General features: G+C 38.3%; 1 protein-coding gene across 5 annotated transcripts in view; it reads right to left on the reverse strand.

The window, feature by feature from the left end:
- The window catches only part of ATRX (ATRX chromatin remodeler), a 241,168-nt gene that overhangs the window by 141,372 nt on the left and 79,310 nt on the right, over positions 1 to 20,486 (reverse strand). For all 5 annotated transcript variants that reach the window (XM_075539142.1, XM_075539143.1, XM_075539141.1 and 2 more), the window contains one exon: positions 13,004 to 13,076. In XM_075539142.1, the coding sequence (XP_075395257.1) occupies positions 13,004 to 13,076 (73 nt within the window). The remainder of the gene's footprint in view (positions 1 to 13,003; positions 13,077 to 20,486) is intronic.

Consider the following 20,486-nt stretch of genomic DNA (forward strand, 5'->3'; position numbering starts at 1 on the left):
TAACAATTTACAAATCTGATATATAAATAAGCTTAAACCTCAACATGAATATTAATATTATGCATAAACCTATGTCAGATTGTGAGAAATTTTTTTTTTTTGGTTTTCAACCTGCTTTCATTAGATGGTATTTTTTAAAATATTTTATTAGGGGAGATTGTGAAAAATTTTTAACAAAATTAAACACTGACATAATTTTAGGAAATTGGATCATATTATAACCAATATAACATTTTTAAATTTCAATACTTTTTATATTTGATAAGTGAAAAAATAAAATGGAAATAGTTACTTTAAAAATTATGAAACAACCTAGGGCTCACGTAGAAAGAAAATATTTCAAAAATAATGATAGCAACAAATATACAAATGTGCCTCACACAATGGATGGATGCATGGATTGTGATAAGAAATGTGCAAGCCCCAATAAAATGATTTTTTTTTCAATTATGACACATTTAAACCCCTTATTTAAATATAAAAACAAAGGAAATATTTCATTTAATATACATTTGGTTTGTCAAGTACAACCAAAGAGAACCTAAGAACTGGGAAGACCAAGCAAGAAAATTCACAGAAGATAAATTATTCAAGATTTAGCAAATTTTTATAATTTACAAATATATACGTACACAAAAGAAGGCTTTCAGAAAGGTACTTAAAATGGAAGACAGTGAATATAATATATTTAAGAAACTTGAGATATACTCATGCCATTAGTCTTTGCTAAAAGCAGTCATTAAATTTTTTAAAACATTAATCTCTTCTAAAAATATTGCTAGAGTAATCCTTTACCAGAATTTCTGTACATGCTCGAAAGGGGATAGAGAATTCATATGCAGATGAAAAATCAAAAAAGGCTATGGTAGGGAATGATCAAGGGTAAGGTTACGCAAAGAAGAGGTATAGCTGTAACCCAGGTGGCGACGAAGCATGGAAGTAGGGCAGGAGGAAAGTCAAGGGAGATGGAGGAAAGAGCTAGGAGTCAAAGGGCATTTATAGAGGTCTAGACAAAGACATGTACATGCAAATATATATATATATATATATATATGGATGGAAAAATGGATCTATGGGTCTATATTTATAGGTTTAGTATTAAGGTGGCAGAAGGACCTTGGGCCTCTACTCAAGCACTCCCTCGATGCATGGGTACTTTCTTCTATTAAATTGGCATTCTACGATGCTCACCCTCCCAACACAACTGCTGAAGCCAAAGCGGGTGAACAAGTAAATGTGGTGAAGAAAACTGATGGTGCCCGGCTATCAACAGAGATAGTGTCTTGGGTCTTAAAGGCTTGAAGATAAACAAGCGGCCATCTAGCTCAGAAGCAACAAAGCCCACATGGAAGAACACACCAGTCTGTGTGATCATGTGGTCCCGAAGGAATCAGTTATCAGGCATCAAAGAACAAAAAAATCATATCACTGGCTGCACACCTCCATGATACAATTGCAGAGGGCAAACGGGTGTTTAAGCAAATGTGGCAAAGAAAGCTAATGGTGCCCGGCTATCAAAAGAGATAGCGTCTGGGGTCTTAAAGGCTTGAAGGTGAACAAGCAGCCATCTAGCTCAGAAGCAATAAAGCCCACATGGAAGAAGCACACCAGCCTGTGTGATCACGAGGTGCCCAAGGTATAATTTAAAATATGTTGTAATTTTTTTATTATGTGGTACTAATAAAATTTTCTATATTATATGATGTTTAAGGGGATATGTAAGTGTCTTCCTGATAATAGAGAAATTAGATATGAAGTAGGTATAGGTTACATATTTTGACTTCTCACTTAGTAGTCTCACTCATAGGATTCCTAGGTGTGAAAAAAGTCAAAGTATACTTTCTTACACTTCACAACCAATTCTTTACAGATAATAAGGGATTTTTTTTAAATAATTTAAACAAAGCTATTGAACTAATCTTTAAAGTCAGTAGATTAGCAACTGTATTTTTGTTAGTTATTTATTTTACTGGTAAATAATTGTATGCAAACGCATACACAATGTCAATATACTATCTACTATAATACTCCCATTTAAAAATGTGAAACAGGTCAAAATAATTCCAAGGTTTAAACATGACCTGAAAACTTTAACGTTATTTAATATACATTACAAAAATAATCAAATATATTATCTATAACAATATTTCACAAAGTGGGGCATTACCACCCTCCTAGGTGTAAAGATCCTGCACTCTGTCCTGGATTGAGGGCTACAGTACAAAAGTACAAATGTTTTTAATTAGTCTTGGGTAGGGTGACATAGTCTAATTTTTATTTTCTGAAAAGGGAGGAGACCAAATACGTTTAGAACCCTATTATTTATCCTGTGGTTCCAAGCTGCAGCTCTTTTAGGATATACACGTGGCTCTGAAGTAAAACTGAAAATTTTAAAATAATATAGTCAGATAATGGTGCTTTCATTTGTTTTTAAAAATGTATTCATATATATACCTTATTGAATAAAGGGGGAAGTGCAGAGTGGAGACCCAAGGCCCAAGTGTCGGCCACTGGATATCCCCTCATAGAGGGGTTTAAGAGAGGAGATGGGTCAGTCAGGGTGCGAGGTAGTACCGATGAAGAACACAGCTTTCCCCCAGATCCTGGATGCTTCCTCCCCCCAACTACCATGATCCGAATTCTACCTTGCAGGGCTGGATAGGGCAGAGGTTGTACACTGGTACATATGAGGGCTGGAGGCACAGGGAATCCAGGGTGGATGATACCTTCAGGACCAAGGGTGTGAGGGGCGATGCTGGGAGAGTGGAGGGTGAGTGGGTTGGAAAGTGGGAACTGATTACAAGGATCCACATGTGACCTCCTCCCTGGGAGAGGGACGGCAGAGAAGGGGGGGAAGGGAGACTCTGGATAGGGCAAGAAAGGACAAAATAACGATGTATAAATTACCAAGGGCACATGAGGGAAGGGGGAGCGGGGAGGGAGGGGGAAAAAAAAGAGGACCTGATGCAAAGGGCTTAAGTGGAGAGCAAATGCTTTGAGAATGATTGGGGCAGGGAATGTATGGATGTGCTTTACACAATTGATGTATGTATATGTATGGATTGTGATAAGAGTTGTATGAGTCCCTAATAAAATGTAAAAAAAGAAAGGGAAAAAAAAAGAAAATGATTAGGGCAAAGAATGTACAGATGTGCTTTATACAATTGATGTATGTATATGTATGGATTGTGATAAGAGTTGTATGAGCCCCTAATAAAACGTTTTAAAAAATGTATTCCTAGTGGGGACTTTCAGCAAGATGGCGACTGAGTAACATAGCAGAGGGACTCAAAGGACATCAGCGCAGGAAAGTCACTAAGGAGGACATTCGAAACTGCCGCGTCACAGCAGGAACATCATAAAGGTAAGTAAGCACAGATCCACTATGTTTTGAGGAGCAGGAAGTTTTTGGCATACCACAGTGAAGGCCAGCTCAGGTCCTACCTTAGCCCCTCCCACTGCCTGGGGCAGGGTTAAACCCCTCCAGCCCCACCTTCAGGGATCAGGACTCAGCTATATTGTTACTTTTTTCTCTTTGCTCTCTTGTCCACCATAGTCTAAGCTGCCTCGGGGCAGGATTTAAAGCCCTGCAGCCCCACAGGCAGGGTTCTAGGCTCAACTATATTGTTAACTTTGTTTCCCTCTCTTCTCTCTTTACCCCCCTCCCCCACCAGTCTCACTGAACTGGTTTCTTTTTCTTTTTCCGCTTCCCTTTTCTCTAACATGACACTACCTACCTCCAGGCCATTCCCCTTAAACTAGGGCATTTATGCCTACCCTCCAACCAAGGGCGGGGGGAGAGGGAGGAATTCCATCCTGAGGCTGGGGATAAGATGCCCACCTTCTTCAAGAGAAAAACCCGCCCAATCCTTCAGGGGGAAATTCCACAGACCTTCTTCCCAGGGAAATCCTGCCTGCTTGGCTGGCAGAATTCCTGTCTCCCACATGACTGAGGGTAATTCTTCCCGTCTGCCTTAGTGCCTCACACAACCCAAGGCAGCTCGGAAAACACTCACCAATGCGCTGTGCTGCTGCGGCATTCTAGCCGGACAACCCCTGCGGCAATCTCACAGGCTAGGGCAATACTGGCCACCATTCACAGTGCTCTACACCAATGTGGGCACACCTATCTACCTTATATGGCACTCCCGTTGCAGCAAGAACCACCGCATGCCCTCTGCTGTGCTCCAAGTTGCCATGGGCCTCACCGTCACAGCTTCATGCAAGAAACACCTGCTGAAGCACCTTCCTCATATATCCACAACCACCCAAGAAGCGTCCCGAGAGGACCCTTCAACTTGCCCTCCAAATAACAGAATCCTGGTTGACTAGGGAAAGAGTCAAGCCACAGCAGTATAAAGCGGTAGGTTAATCCCATAGTGAAATTAGCTGCAGACCGTTCGAAAAAGCTTTCCTACAAGTCTCCAAGAGTCACCCCAGTGCTTCTCGGCTCTGTAAAATGGCACCTGTCTCCTCTAAAACAACGCAAACAGCAACCACCATAAAACAACGAAAATACAGGAGAAACAAAAGGCAATGGCAAAAGATGTCCTGAACTTATCAAAGTGCATAGCAGAAGCAAACATTGATCTGCCACAGAAAAAAAAATGTTCAGAATGATGCTTGTAATCATACAGGATATGAGGGAAACAACACAGAAAAAGGATGAAACGATAGAGATGATGGACCAATGGGAAATACAAGAGCTCAGGGACAAGATAACAAAAATCAGTAGCAGACTCACTCATAAATGTCCCCAAACAACTGGAGGAGGCAGAAAAGTGCACCAGTGAACTAGAAGACAATGAAACAGACTTCAACAAACATGAACAAAAGTCTAAGAATATCATCAGAGAAGCTGAAGAAAACCTTAGAGCGATGTGTGATGCTATGAAGAAAACAAGATCAGAATAATTAGATTACCAGAGGAAAACACAACAAAGAAGTCAACTGAAAAAATGAGAGAATTCTTGGAAGAAAACTTCTCGAGCTTAATGAATGAAAACCAGACAACCATTAAAAAACACCAGCTAGACTGAATCCCAAGAGGTCAACAAGGGTCATAATAGTGAAACTATCCAACGTTGAGGAAAAGGAGAAACTCATGAGAACAGCTAAGGAAAAACAAGCAATAAACATACAAAGGTTCCCAATAAGAAAATGCTCAGACCTATCAGCAGACACATGATGAAGAATAGGAGAGAGTGGAGTAACATATTCCAAAAATTGAAGGAAAATAACGCAAACCCAACAATACTCTATCCAGCCAAATTTTCTATCAAGATAGATGGAAAAGTAAACATCTTCCCAGACAAGGAAAAATTCAAATATCTTAAAAGAAACCCAGCCCTACGAAAGATCCCTGCAGACCAAGTATGGGCAGAAGAACAGCACTCACCGAGCACAAATAAGGGATTGCCACATAGAACAACCCCACCTAGAGAGCAACAAGGAGAAAATAGCACCAAAAACAGCATTGGCTTGCGGGTGGACAGATGTCAAGAATGAAACACAAACACACACACACACAGAGTTAAGAAAGGGAGGTAGGAAAAGACCTAAGATAAAAAGTATAAGATGACATCACAGAGTCGACAGATGGATGTGCTAACCCTGAATATCAATGGACTGAACTCGGGCAGACAGGCTTAGAAAAACACAACCCATGAATCAGATTCCTACAAGAGACACATCTCAAGTCTACAGACAAAAATAGAATGAGAATCAAAGGCTAGAGAAAAATATACCAAGCAAACAGCAATTCAAAAAAAGCAAGGGATCCAATCCTAATCTGGGGTAAAATTGACCTCAAAATACAAACCTTAAAAAGATATCCAGGGACATTATACAATGCTCAAGGGAATGGTAGAAGAAGAACCACGAAGCATTCCCCGAACAACAGACCTGCTGAATACAATCAAAAGCTCCAAAAGATTAAAAAAGAAATCACAAGCTCAATAATTATAGTACATTACTTCAATACACTGCTCTCTGAAAAGAACAGATCACAGGGGAAGAAACTGCACAAGAAGGATACAGATCTAAACACTTCAATTAGAAAACCTGACTTAATAGATATTTACACAACTCCTCACCCAAATACAAAAAAAATTTCACATTCTTTTCAAACCCACATGGCACATATTTGAAGATAGATCACATGCTGGGGCACAAGGTGAATCTACATCAATTTAAGCACATTGACAATATACAGACCTCTGTCTCTGACCACTGTGCAATAAAACAGGAAATGAACAAATGGAAGATTTAGAAACAAGAGAAAACAATTGGAAGATGAATAACGGTCTATTGCAAAAGGACTGTGTACTGTTCCAGATCAGAGATAAAATAAGGAAATTTCCAGAAACCATGGAAAAGGAAAACACAAAATACCAAAAGTTATGGGGCACAGCGAAGACAATAATCAGAAGTTTCATACCATTACATGGACACAGGAAAAAGGAAGCAAGACTTAAGAATATGCTGTAAAAAATTTACAGCAACTAGAGCACAGTAAACAGGACAATCCTACTAATAGAAAAAGAAAAGAAATAATAAAAATCATGGCTGAGATTCAGGAGAGGGAAAATAAGAAAAGTTGGTTCTTTGAAAGAATAAACAGAAATGATAGACCACTGGCAAACCTAAACGTAGAAAGGAACAAATTTCATTAGCAAGGGTAAGGCATGAAATGGGAAATTACAATAGACACTACTGAAATCAAGAGGATAATTACAAGGACTACAAAGGCCTGTTCTCCAATAAATTTAACAACTTGTAAGAAATGGAAACAGTTCCTCCCTAGACTATCTCCAATAGACGTCAAGAATATTAACAAACACATAACAATAGAAGAAATAGACAAGGTTATCAAGGGATTACCAACGAAAAAAAATCCGCTGGACCAGATGGCTTCACAGGAGAATTCTACCAAGCATTCAGGGAAGAACTGACACCAATCCTACACAAACTCTTCCAAAACATTGAAAAAGATGGCAAACTCCCAAATTCCTTCTATGAAGCTAGTATAACTACGATACGTAAACCGGACAAGAATCCCATAAGAATGGAGAAATACAGACCAATGTCCCTAATTAACATCGATGCAAAACTCTTTAACAAAATACTGGCCAATAGAATAGAAAAGTATATCAAATAAATAATTAACCATGACCAAGTGGGATTCACACCAGGGATATAGGGTGGGTTCAACATATGAAACACCGTTAGTATCATTTGCCATGTTGACATAAAAAACTGTAAGAATCACATAATATTGAAAGATCCGGAAAAAGCATTTAACAACATTCAATACCAATACCTGCGTCACACACTCAAGACGATAGAAACGGACAGGAGATGCCTCAATCTAATACAAGCTATATATGAAAAACCAACAAACAACGTGGTAGTCAATGGACAAAAGATGAAAACAATCCCAGTGAAAACGAGGACCAGACAAGGATGCCCCTTGTACCATCTTTGTTAACATCGTACGGGAGAACTTAGCAAACAGCATAAGGCAAAGAAAAGACATCATAGAATTCCCCTGAGGAAGGAAAGGTGAAACTATCGTTTCGTTGCAGATGATATGATTTTATATACAGAAAATACCAACAGGTCCACAAGGGGAGCACTGGAAGCAATAGAGGTGTTTGGCAGAGTGGCAGGATATAAGACAAAAAAACAGAAGTCCATCAGACTGCTATAAACACTGGACAAACCCAGAGAAGAGGATATCAAAAAAGTGGTACCCTTCACAATAACCAAGCACAAATTGAAATATTTAGGGATATACCTGACTTAAATTTAAAAAAAATGTTTGAAGAAACTACCAGAACACTATTATAAGAAACCAAGTGTGACCTCAACAAATGGAAGAGCATCTCATGCTTGTGGATAGGAAGACTCAATATAGTATAAATTTCAGTTCTGCCCAAGGCACTATATAAGTTTACTGCAATCCCAATGCAATTGCCCTCATCTTTCCTCAAAGGAATAGAAAAGCTGATGACCAACTTCGTATGGAGAGGGGAGAAGTCCAGAATTAGCAGAGAACTCCTCAGGAAGAAGGCTTGCTCTCCTGACTTTAGCAAATATTATAAAGCCACGGTGATCAAAACAGCATGGTATTGGTATAATGACAGATACTCAGACCAATAAAAAATAAAAGACTCCAAAATAAAATCGTCAGCATACGGACAACTGATCTTTGATAAGGGCCCAAAAAATATCAAATGGGAAGTGGATGCCCTCTTGAACAAGTGGAGCTGGAAAAAACAGATATCTAACTACAGAAAACTGAAGCAAAACCCTTATCTCACTCCATACACAAGAATAAACTCAAAAAAAAGAATAAACTCAAGCCGAATTACAGACCTTCAGGTAAAACTCCCAAACTCTTAGGGCCATCAAAGACGGAATTGGGACAACCTGAGAACTTTGACTCAGGGAATGAATGCATAGGCTATCACATATAAGGAAGGACACAAGCACAGAGGAGGCACAAGTGGGATATAGAGAAGATAAACACCTATGAACAATTAAAGAATTCACCAAGAGAGAAATAAGAGAGCCCACAGGGTGGGAAAACATCTTTAGAAATGACACATTGGAAAAAGGCCTTATAACTAAAATGTACAATACTCTGCTAGCCTCCAAAAAGCAAAAGAACTAATTGCCCTCTGAGGAGGTGGGCATAGGACCTGAACAGAAGTTTCATAAGGGCAGAAATCAGAACGGTCAAAAAACAGAGCAGAAATTGTTACGTATCAGCCATATGGGAAATGCAAATTTAAACAACTATGAGATAACAACTAACACCCTCAAAGATAGCCCAATTCAAAAAATCAAAGACCAACAAGTGTTTGAGGGGCTGTGGTGAGATAGGAACTCTCATCCATTGCTGGTGGACCTGTAGGTACATGCAGCGATTATGGAAATCGATTTGACAATATATAAAACATATGAGCTACCATATGGCTCAGGAACACCCCTACTGAGCATATATCCAGATGAGGCAAGAAACAAACCACAGGCAGACATCTGTACTCCAATGTTCATCGCGGCACAATTCACAATTGAAAGGAGTTCGAAACACCCCAAAAGTCCATCAACAGACAAATGGATAAAAAAACGGTGGTACATACATACAATACAGAACTACGCATCCCTAAAAAATAGGGATGAACTCATGAAGCACATCGCTGCATGGGAAGAACTTCAGGAAAAACTGGAGGAAAGTATGCCAAGCACAAAAGGACAAGTAGAACATGAATCTGCAAAAGGAGCATAGGGAAAAAGCTACTCTAAACAACCATTCTGGGGGTGAAACCCAGGTAGTATGGCAGGGGCCAGATCAAATCCAGGGATAAAATCCAGGAGGAGGAGAGGAGAAAAAAAAGAGACATGGTTTTTTTTTTTATTGGGACACCCGGGGCATTGACCCACCCAAGGAGAGGGTACTGTTTATATATTCACAAGGAAAGAGGGACCAGACCTCCACCCAGTACTCCAAAAAGTAAATGCAACATACCGGCATGAATCAGGGAACCAATAGACAAGTCTGAGGGGCCGGCCCCAACCCCAACTATGTGGACAGCGCTCCTCCCCTGAAAAAGTATGAATTTCAGAGGACAAGACAGAAGCTACAGCTCAGGGAGAGGGACAAGTCTGATCAGAGCACACAGGAGCAAATAAAGGGGGGAGGAAAAGAGAGTGGAACACATCCTGGTCCACGAAGCCCTGAGGATGATATCCCCGCTCAGAGCAGCCAATGCACAGAGAGGACCATAGGGCCAGCCTCACTACCAGACGTGATGTCCCTCGCTGACTCAGTGCTACGGGGAACAACACTGAAGTCACAGTGTGGAAATTGTGCCCGATCTGACGCCACCACACTAGGGCAAAGCACTAAGAGCATGTAACAGAACAGCAAGGTTTGCAGAGCAATGAAGTAACCGGAAATACCAAAAATTGACTGTGTGGCCAGGGCGTGGTGCCCCATCAGACTAGAAAAGAAAACAGTCCTAAAGGTTAACACACAGACATTGAACTATTTGCAGGCTTTTCTTTTATGGTTGTTGTTGTTTTGTTTTCTGTTGTTGCTTTGTTTTGCTCTGTCTTGATTTTTGTGCATATTATTAACTCTGCAAGTCTATCTAGATAAGATAGGCAGGATAAATAATCCAGAGGATAAAACAACATGACAGACGGTTCTGGGAGGACATGGGAGAGGAGAAGGCAGGGGAAAGCAAGTGGAGGTTAACAAACCCAGAGACAAGGGAACAACATATAATCAAAGGTCGATGGCAAGGAGAGTGTAGGAGGCCTGATAGGACGTGATCAAAGGCCATGTAACCGAGAGGAATTACTGAAACCCAAATGAAGGATGAACATGATGGTGGGACAAGAGGAAAGTAAAACGAAATAGAGGAAAGAACTAGGAGGAAAAGAGCATTTATAGAGGTGTAAATACAGGCGTGTATATATGTAAATATATTTATAGATGACGGTGGGGAAATAGACCAATGTGCACATATTTATAGGTTTAATATTAAGGTAGCAGATGGACATTTGGCCTCTACTCAAGTACTCCCTCAATGCAAGAACACTTTGTTCTAATTAAGCAGGCATTCCAAGATGCTCACCTTCCGTACACGCTTGCTAAAAACAAAGCGGGTTCATAATCAAATGTGGTGAAGAAAGCTAATGGTGCCCGGCTATCAAAAGATACAGCACCTGGGGTCTTAAAACCTTGAAGATAAACAAGCAGCCACCTAGCTGAGAAGCAACAAAGCCCATATGGAAGAAGCACACCAGCATGTGTGATCAGGAGGTGTCAATGGGATCAGTTATCAGGCATCAAAGAACAAAAAATCTTATCATTGTGAGTGAGGGGGATGCAGAGTGGAGACCCAAAGCCCATTTATAGGCAACTGGACATCCCCTAACAGAAGGGTCACAGGGAGGTGATAAGCCAGCCAGGGTATAGTACAGCACCAATGAAACATACAACTTTCCTCTAGTTCTTTAAATCACCCCTCTGTCCCGCTATCATGATCTCAATTCTACCTTACAAATCCGGCTAGTCCAGAGTGTGTACACTGGTACAGATTAAGAGCTGGAAACACGGGGAATCCAGGATAGATAAACCCCTCAGGAACAATACTGAGAATAGTGATACCAGGAGGGGAAAGGGAGATAAGGGGAACTGATCACAATGATCTACGTATAACCCCCTCCCCCTGGGGGACAGACAACAGTAAATTGGGTGGAGACATTGGACAGTGTAAGACATCAAAAAATAATATGCAAATTATCAAGGGTTCTCGAGAGAGGGGAAAAAATTGACGAGCTGATGCCCAGGGCTCAAATAGAAAATGTTTTGAGAATGAGGATGGAAACAAATGTACTAATGTGCTTGACACAATGGATGTATGTATGTATGGTGATGAGTTGTATGAGCCCCCAATAAAATGATTGTTTTAATTGTACAAGCCACCAATAAAACGATCAAATAAAAAAATGTATTTATAGCTCCTCAAAAAATTTTTAAATTGTAGTGAGGGGCAGTTTGCCAGACCCTGGTCTATATTGATATGGTGCAAGACATGAGTTATAGCTCATCCCTGTAATGATTAATTACCCACAGATATTAATTGCATCTTTGATGTAGTGGATATTAAACAGGTATATAAAATATAGAAAACTCTCGATGAATGTATGGATGGTGATAAGAGATGTAGGAACCCCCAATAAAAGTAATTTTTAAAAATACAGAAAAGTGCTAAATTATAAGTTTTAAGAAAATTATGGTCAAGATCAAATCAATTCTTACAAAAAATATTCAATAGTTTGTTTTAATTATACAGGATAGAAGGTACTTTCAAATTAAATATATATTTTCATATTTTTAAATAGTTCATCTAACCCATTCATTTGATTAATGGTTGCTTATTCAAGATCAGACAGATAGTTGTAAAAAAAATTTTTAAGGTAGAATTATAATGCCAGATATCTCACTCCCATTATGCCAAATTTCTATCCACTGTCAACAGATGGTATTGTTAATGTTTTGTGAATGTGGTATATACTATACTGCACAGAAGAGTTAAAAAATGCAGAAACATTAGTTACACTCTTCAATATCTTTCTTTTTCACTGCAGTAAACTACTCCTTGCAGTTTGGGTAAGCTGAATTCCTTTCAAATGTTCGTAAGAGTTGGGGGTAACAAAAAGGTGTGTGAAAGGGCAAGATCACAGCTGCAAAGTAAATAAGGTAAAGTTTCCCAAACGAATTCTAATTGGAGAGCCTGGGCTACCCTTTCAGACTGAGTAGGTACATTGTCATAATGCAAAAAATTTCCTTGGCACAACACTCTCGATCTTTTCCTCATCAATACACCTTCTAATTTTCTTAAACCTTCATAACAAGCCTACATTATTCTCCCTTGTCCTTCTACATAAAGCTATCAAAATTACTACTTTGGAATTCCAAAACAAAGTTGCCATAACCTTCCAGTTGGACCCCCCCGCCCCATGTTTTCAATGTAGCCCAGATCACTTAGAAAGCCATTGCTTAGATTTGATTTGGCCTTTAAAAACACCTACTGAAACAATGTGGAAAACTTTATCTGTAGCCATCCACTGATCACAGAAAGATATTTATACATATTTGGGTTGTAATAAACCCATGCATGTATTAAATGGAACTCTAATGATAATACTTCTTGACTTAAGCTGGTAAGACCACCATATTGTATGATGAGAAAAATAATTAGGTATAGGAGAAATGTTTGTTGTCATTGACTTATTGAGCTATGATTCATTTTTAATTGATAAAATAATTTTCTAACCTCTTATCAAACTTGCAGGACTGGGGGACTTTCTAAGGCAAGTACTCTTGCTTTCTACAGTCTGCTTGCTATTGAGTAGCTGCTGTTTGTGCCCACACCTAGTGTGTGTTAAACTCTTTTTAAAGTCCTTATGGATAGTATCATACCTATTCTCAGGATCATTGTCGTCATCGTCATCATCCACTGTGAGGGGCACTGATTTAGATAAGGCTTCATCACCTTGAGCGGAAAAAAAGGTTTTTTAAAATTAGTTTTGAAAAATCTATGTAAGAAAATCATATAAAACAAAACTAAGAGCCCAAAACCTTAATTCAAACTACTGGGTTTAAAACTCTACTCTGCAATCAAAACATAAATAAAAAGAATTAACAAAAAATAACAATGGGTATGAAAAATCAGTAATAAAATGGTTTATAGTTACATCTTATATATTTCAAAGTTCATTCTCAGAGCATGAGTTATGAAAAAACTTAAGTTTCTACTGTAACATCTAGATTTAAGATCTGTGCATTTCATTGTATGTAAATTTTATTACACAAGAAAAACTCTAAAATTGAACACCACTACGATGCATGCTGAAATATTTAGAAAGAGAAGTATACTAGTGATACACTGATACGTATCACAATTATTAGGCAAATCTCATGGATATAAAACTAAGGGGGGGAAATCTCAAAAAGATACATACAAGGAAACTTTAAGAAGCTCATGGAAAAAGCTATATTATTTTTTAATTCCCTTTTCCACAAACTTTTTGAGGGTTCTGCTTTTAAAGAATGATATCATTCTCAAACTAACAGAACTAGAGAGATGAAGAACAGATTACAGGGCTTGCCAAGGGGTTAGAAAAAAAGAGTGGGAAAGGGGTATCAATAAATAAGTAGTAGCACAAGGGAGTTTAGTTTTTTAAGAACCTGATGTAACTATTCATGTTACTTAACTGCAATGCATATTTTACACAACACACACGCGCATGCACACACAGAATGCATGTAAAGCTAGTGAAATAGGAATAGATATTCAGTTTCCTAGTTTTGACATTGTAACTTGAAGATATTACAATTATGGGAAAATTGCTAAGGGTATACAGGATGTCCTCTACACTTTTTTTTCAAATGTCTATGAATTTACAACTATTTCAAAATAAAAACTTAAAGAGCCTAAATAAATTAGGAACTGTAATGAATAGATAGGATGCATGATACAGCAAGTATAATAATTATAATGCTCATTTTTGTGAATATTTACTTATTTTAAAATAAAATGTTAAGCGTAAAACTCTAGAACACATACGAACAGACAGGTTCAAGTTAAAAATATGCTAAATATAAGAAAGCAAAACTAATTCACAAAGCATTACAGCAAACTCACAAGTACATCAAACAGACCAATTTCCAAATAAAACATGATATAGTACTGCCATCCATTTGTTCAATATACATTCCAAAATTTAACTCACATTTGAACATCTACTTTACATGCTTACTTGTGTAAGTCTATTTAAATTGTAGTTTTTAATGGTGATACTTTTAAAATAACTTTCTAGATAAATTGGGTTCACTTAATTACAGCATTCTAAGATAGTTTGTCATTTTTGTAGCTGACACTACTCACAAGAAATTTCTACAAAATTGTGTACCAATATGCAAAAAGACCATTAGTAAGACTCCATTCTGATACCAATCCCATGATTTCGAAGGTGGCAAATTATTATGAAAAGAGTGTCGCAAAAAAAAAAGTGTCGCACCTTTCTTCTGTGGAGCAAGTGACAGAATATACCCCCCAAACTTTAGGCTGGCAGCTGTTTTAACCATCATAAAAATCAAGGCTCCTTTACCCATACAGAGCACACAAATTGCTGAATAATTTGTAATCCTCAAATTCATGGGACAGAAGGGGAATTTAAAGATCTTCTAAAACTGACTACTAAGGTTAAGTTGGACATAGTAATGTTATCAAGTAAAATTGAATCAACACCATAAAATATAACCAGGGTTTTCTAGCTTGGAATCTTTACAGACCAGCATGTCTTTCTCACCTGAATTGGCTGGGTGGGTTAGACAGCTAGCCTACCAATTAATAGGAGAGTATTTAACCACTGTGTGACAAGGGCTCCTTTGGAAATATTGGGGAAATAAACTTAAAACATTTTCATAAGTATGAAGCAGCACTGGTATCTCCAGGTGATCTCCAGGTGATCCACAGAATGAGGTTGTCTGCTCCTATAAAGATTTAGTCTCAGAACCCCTAAGTAGTAGAGCTACTGTGTCTCTCATAAGGGTTGCTTGTTACCAGCCAGAATTGACTTGATGGCAGTGGATTTACTTATGCAAGTAAATTAATAAAGAATATCATTTGTCATCAGCTCACATCAAATTTATCTTGAAAACTACTTTTTCTATAGTGTTTATCTTCAAGGCCAGGCATCCATTTTGTTTTTTTTACTTCAAAATAAAATATGTGCAGTGTGCACAGGAATTTGTTCGTAGTTTTTTTTTGTAATTATAGTCTGGCACTCCAACGGGTCTGAGGGACAGTGAGCTGGCCCCCTGGTAAAAAAGTTTGAGGACCCCTGTTCAAGGCCCTTCATATACTTTTTTGTTTAAATATTTACATTGAAAAAGTCCAATTTTATGATGTGAATGAGGGAGATGGGAGTGTAGCCCCAAAGCCCATCTATAGACAATTGGACACAGAAGGGTCACAAGGGATGAGTTAGCCAGGGTTCATCATAGCACCAATGAAACACACCATATTCCTCTAGCTCTTTAATGCTTCCCCCCACCGCACCCCTAACCCGATCATGACCCCAGTTCTACCTTACAAATCCGGCTAGACTGGAGCATTTGCACTGGAATACATAAAAGCTCTCAACACAGAGAAGCCAGGATAGATAAACCCCTCAGGTACAATAATAGGAATAGCAATACCATGAGGATAGGGGAAATGTGAGAAATTGAAAGGAGGAACTGATCACAATGATTGATGTTATCTCTGTCTCTCTCACACGCACACACATACCCAAGGGCGACAAACAGCAGAAACGTGGAGGAAGGCAAACAGCAGATGGAGTATGATATGAAAATAATAATCATTTATAGTTTATTAAGGGGTCATGGGGGCAGCGCAGAGAAGAACCGATAACAAGGGCTAAAGCAGAAAGGAAAAGTTTTGAAAATAGTGGTGGCAACATATATACAAATGTGTGTGATACAACTGATGTACAGATTGTTATAAGAACTATAGGAATCCCCAATAAAATGAATTAGTTTTCTTAAAAAAAGAAATAATCACGAAATATTGATGAAAATCCTACACAAGTCTTGTTCAACCATATATTGGGGATTTTTCAAATGCTAAAATGCTGAATTTTCTCAAGGTTTCACTAGAAATATATTCAAAAGTTCACCTCCTATTCAGTCCACTATTCTTTCAGATCAAATATGACTAACTGGAACATAGTAATCCAGAATGTTGTGATTACATCCTGTCAAGTCAATTTTTGACTCACAGCGACCCACCCAATGTGCAAGAAGAAAATTGCACCGGAGTGTAATTTAAACAGAAGCAAGCACAGCACATCAGTTAGCAAGCAATCATTTTACCACTGAGTCACAAGGGCTCCTCTCCTTTGAGTAAACTAGTAAATTAAGAAATTAATGGGAACGTCACCCTTTGAGTATTTTCTATGTGTTGCCTCGTATAAATAGTTCTAAACATGAAAGGTACAAAACAAAAACATTCATGTATCTCAAAGCCACTGAAAGTCATCAAAAAGGCTTGAAGATAAACATGCGGCCATCTAGCTGAGAAGCATCAAAGCCCACGTGGACGAAGCACACCAGCCTGTGTGACCACTAGGTGTCCAAGGGATCGGGTATCAGGCATCAAAGACAGGGGGAAAACATATCATTGTAAATGAGAAGGAACAGAGTGGAAATCCAAAGGCCATCTGTAATTAATAGGACACCCCCTTACAGATAGGTCAAAGGGAGGAAATGAGCCAGTAAGCCTGCAGTGTAGCAACAATGTAACATACTAAACTTTCCTCTAATTCTTAAATGCTTCCTTCTCACTATATCATGATCCCAATTCTACCTTACAAATCTGGCTTGACCAGAAGATGGCCACTGGTACAGATAGGAACTGGAAACACAGAGAATCCAGGACAAATGATCCCTTCAGGACCAGTGGTGAGAGTGGCGATACCAAGGGTGGAGAGGAAGTGGGGTAGAAAGGGGGAACCGATTATAAGGATCTACATATAACCCCCTCTCTGGGGGGGGCGGACCACAGAAAAGTGGGTAAAGGGAGATATTGGACAGTGTTAAGACATGACAAAATAATAATTTATTAATTATCAAGAAGGGTTCATGAGAGAGGGGGCCAAGGAGGGGGCAAAAAATGAGCTGATACCAAGGGCTTAAGTGGAGAGCAAATATTTTGAGAATGATGAGGACAACGAATGTACAAATGTGCTTGACACAACTGATGTATGTATGGATTGTGATAAGATTTGTATGAGCTCCCATTAATGATTTAAAAAAATGAAGCACACAAAGATCTATACACTAGCCATTAGTGAGGTTAAAATGGGCTGGAACTCGCCATTTTTAATTGTATAAACATATGCCTGGGAAGACAAATAAAAAACAATGGCATATTCATCATCAAAAACAACATTTCAAGATCTATAATGAATCGTAACCAATGCTGTCATTGATAAGATATTGGCAAAAACCCTTACTAGGATGATCAGATTAGCAAAATCATTATTCAAATTGAGGCATCAAACACTAATGCCAAAGATTAATAAACTGAAGATTTTTACAAACTTCTGCAGTGTCAAATTGATCAAACAAGTGATCAAAATGCATTGATCAATACTAGTGACTGGAATTCAAAAGTTCAAAAGAAAGAGGGAACACTAGCTGGAAAATGACCCCGGTAACAGAAACAAAGTTGGAATCTCATGATAGAATCTTTCAAGACCACCAAATTATTCATTGTAAATACCATCTTTAATGACATAAACAGTAACTATACATGGTGTATTCGTTATCTAGTACTGCTACAACAAAAGTACCAGAGTAGGTGACTTTAACAAACAGAATTTTATTCTTTCATACTTTAGAAGATTCAAAGTCCAACTTTTGGGAGCCAACTCTAGGTTAAGGCTTGCTCTCTGTTGGTCCTTGAGGAAAGTCCTAGACTCTCTTTTCAGCATATATGGGCCCAGCATTGCTTGAAGATCATCATTTGTTTTAGCATTAATCTTCCCCTAAATCTAGGTGGTGTGAAGCCCAGGAACTTGGGCCCAACGGTTGTTTTTGGCTCTCTCCTTTCTTGATGGCAAACTCTAGTTGACAAATTCTCTCATCCTTTAGCCCTTTTCATATCAAAAGTGCTGTAAGCCACAGCCCAGGGAAACACCCACAACAGATCATAGTTTTGATGGTATTAAAGATGTTGTTGTATCCAACCCTTAATTGGTAGATCACCCCAAATAACACCTTGAGGAGATTATTACATAACTATCAAATTACATTCATTGTATAAATATCAAACCACTGAGATTCAGAGCCAACAAATTGAAAAATAGTTTTGGGGAACACGATTCAATACACTACTCATGGGATTCTCCAAGGATGAAATCCAAAAGAATCAGACAAAATACAGAAACAACAGAGAAGCTCAGAATCATCCAGTCAGAACGAGGCCAAAGCCAAAAGCAGAACAGATCATCGATTGCTGTGATGCGTCTAAGCTGAAGTTGAAGAAATTTAAAATAATCCCTGAAAATCAAAACACAAATTTGAGCATCTCCCACATGAATTTAGAGGCCACATCAAAAAGAGATTTGATCCAATGAACACTAATAACCACAGATCAAATGAGATGAGTTGTGGCATGTGATCAAGGATAGCATAAATTATAAAGCATTGAAAAGACAGGATTGAAAGTGAAGATAAAAATTGATTTGAGAAGAAACTCTGGAACTTGCTAGCAAATGGAAAAAATAAAGCAAAGGGAAGAAATCACCAAAAATACGCTCAATAAAATGTTTGAAGGGCTGCTCAAGAAAAAAAAAGCATACTGCTGAAATATGTAATGATCTGGAGCTAAAAAATCATGGTAGAATAAACGCAGCACTTGTCAAGTGGAAAGAACTGAAGCGAAAGTTCAAGCATTCAGTTTCAATATGGGAAGATTCTACAGATAAAATATTAAACATCGAAAGACACAGCAACAAAAGGAAGAAACACACAGAATCACGACACCAAACATAAGTGGTCAGCGTTCAACCTTTCAGGCGGTAGCATAAGATCAAGTACCAATAGGGCTAAAGGAAGCAAAATAGAGCCGCACTGAAGGAAGTGGCCACACACAAAGCTCCCAAAATTGACAAAATGCTGAAATGTTTCACAAAACAGACAATAGTAGAAAAGCTCATATATCTACGACAAGATATTTGGAAGTCAGCTTCCTAGCCAGCCAATTAAAAGAAATCCTGATTTTTGTAAATCCAAGGAGGGACCTAGCAAGATCCCAAAATTATCAAAAAGTATAATTAATATCATGTAATTAAATTTGGCTGGAAATCATTAATCTAAGAATACGTACTCAATCTGTATACCGAGCAAATCATCAGAGAATCTTTCTTATATGAAAAACGTGGCATCAGGATTGGGGGAAAGCTTATTAACAACCTGTGATGTGCAGATGACACAAGCTTGCTTGCTAAAAGTGAGTAGGACTTGAAACATTTGCTGATGAAGATCAAGGATTGAAATCTTAGGTATAAGTTACAGCGATAACCAAAATCCATCTTTCTGGGATCTCTACAACCAATGCTCATGGAAGGTACTCAAGAAATCAAACGGCACATTACAAAGGGTAAGTCTGCTGCAGAAGACCTCTTTAAAGTGTTGAAAAGTGAAGATGATACTTTGAACACTAAAATGCACTTGACCCAAGACATGGTATTTTCAATTGCATTACATGCATATGAAAGTTATACACTGAATAAAGAAGACTGAAGAATCGATGCATGTGAATTGTGGTGCTACAGAAGAACTGGTGCTACCAGTTCATATGAAGAACAAGCAAATTTGCCTTGGAAGAAGTAGTCGGAATGCCTTAGACGTGGAGCGACTCCTCATGTATTTTGGATCTATTCTAGGAGAAACCACTCCATGGAAAAGGCCAACATGCTTAATAGAGGGGCATCAAAGAGGAGGAAGCCCCTCAACAAGATGGAGTGAAACAGTGGCTACAACAATGGGCTCAAACATGACAGGTGTAAGGATAGGGCAGGACAGGGCTGTATTTCTATCTGTTGTTTAGAAGATTGCTAGGAGTCAGAACAGACTATAGCGCCTAACAAGATCTTCATACTGATTTCACTAGGAAAGCTATTTAATCATGGAACGCGATTGTCAAAAATTTAAGATTAGTCCAATAGCCTACAGTTTGATAATGGGACTATTCCATGGAGTCAATCTGTTTATTATTTTTATAGTCTATTCTAATTCTTCAATAAAGGTTTTCCAACTAATCCATTACTAAAACCCTGCTTTACTAAGCAAGGAAATATATTCTCTTACATATACACAGATCTGAAATCTA

The sequence above is a fragment of the Tenrec ecaudatus genome, chromosome X (genome assembly GCF_050624435.1).
Source record: "Tenrec ecaudatus isolate mTenEca1 chromosome X, mTenEca1.hap1, whole genome shotgun sequence".
In the NCBI taxonomy this organism is placed as follows: Eukaryota; Metazoa; Chordata; class Mammalia; order Afrosoricida; family Tenrecidae; genus Tenrec; species Tenrec ecaudatus.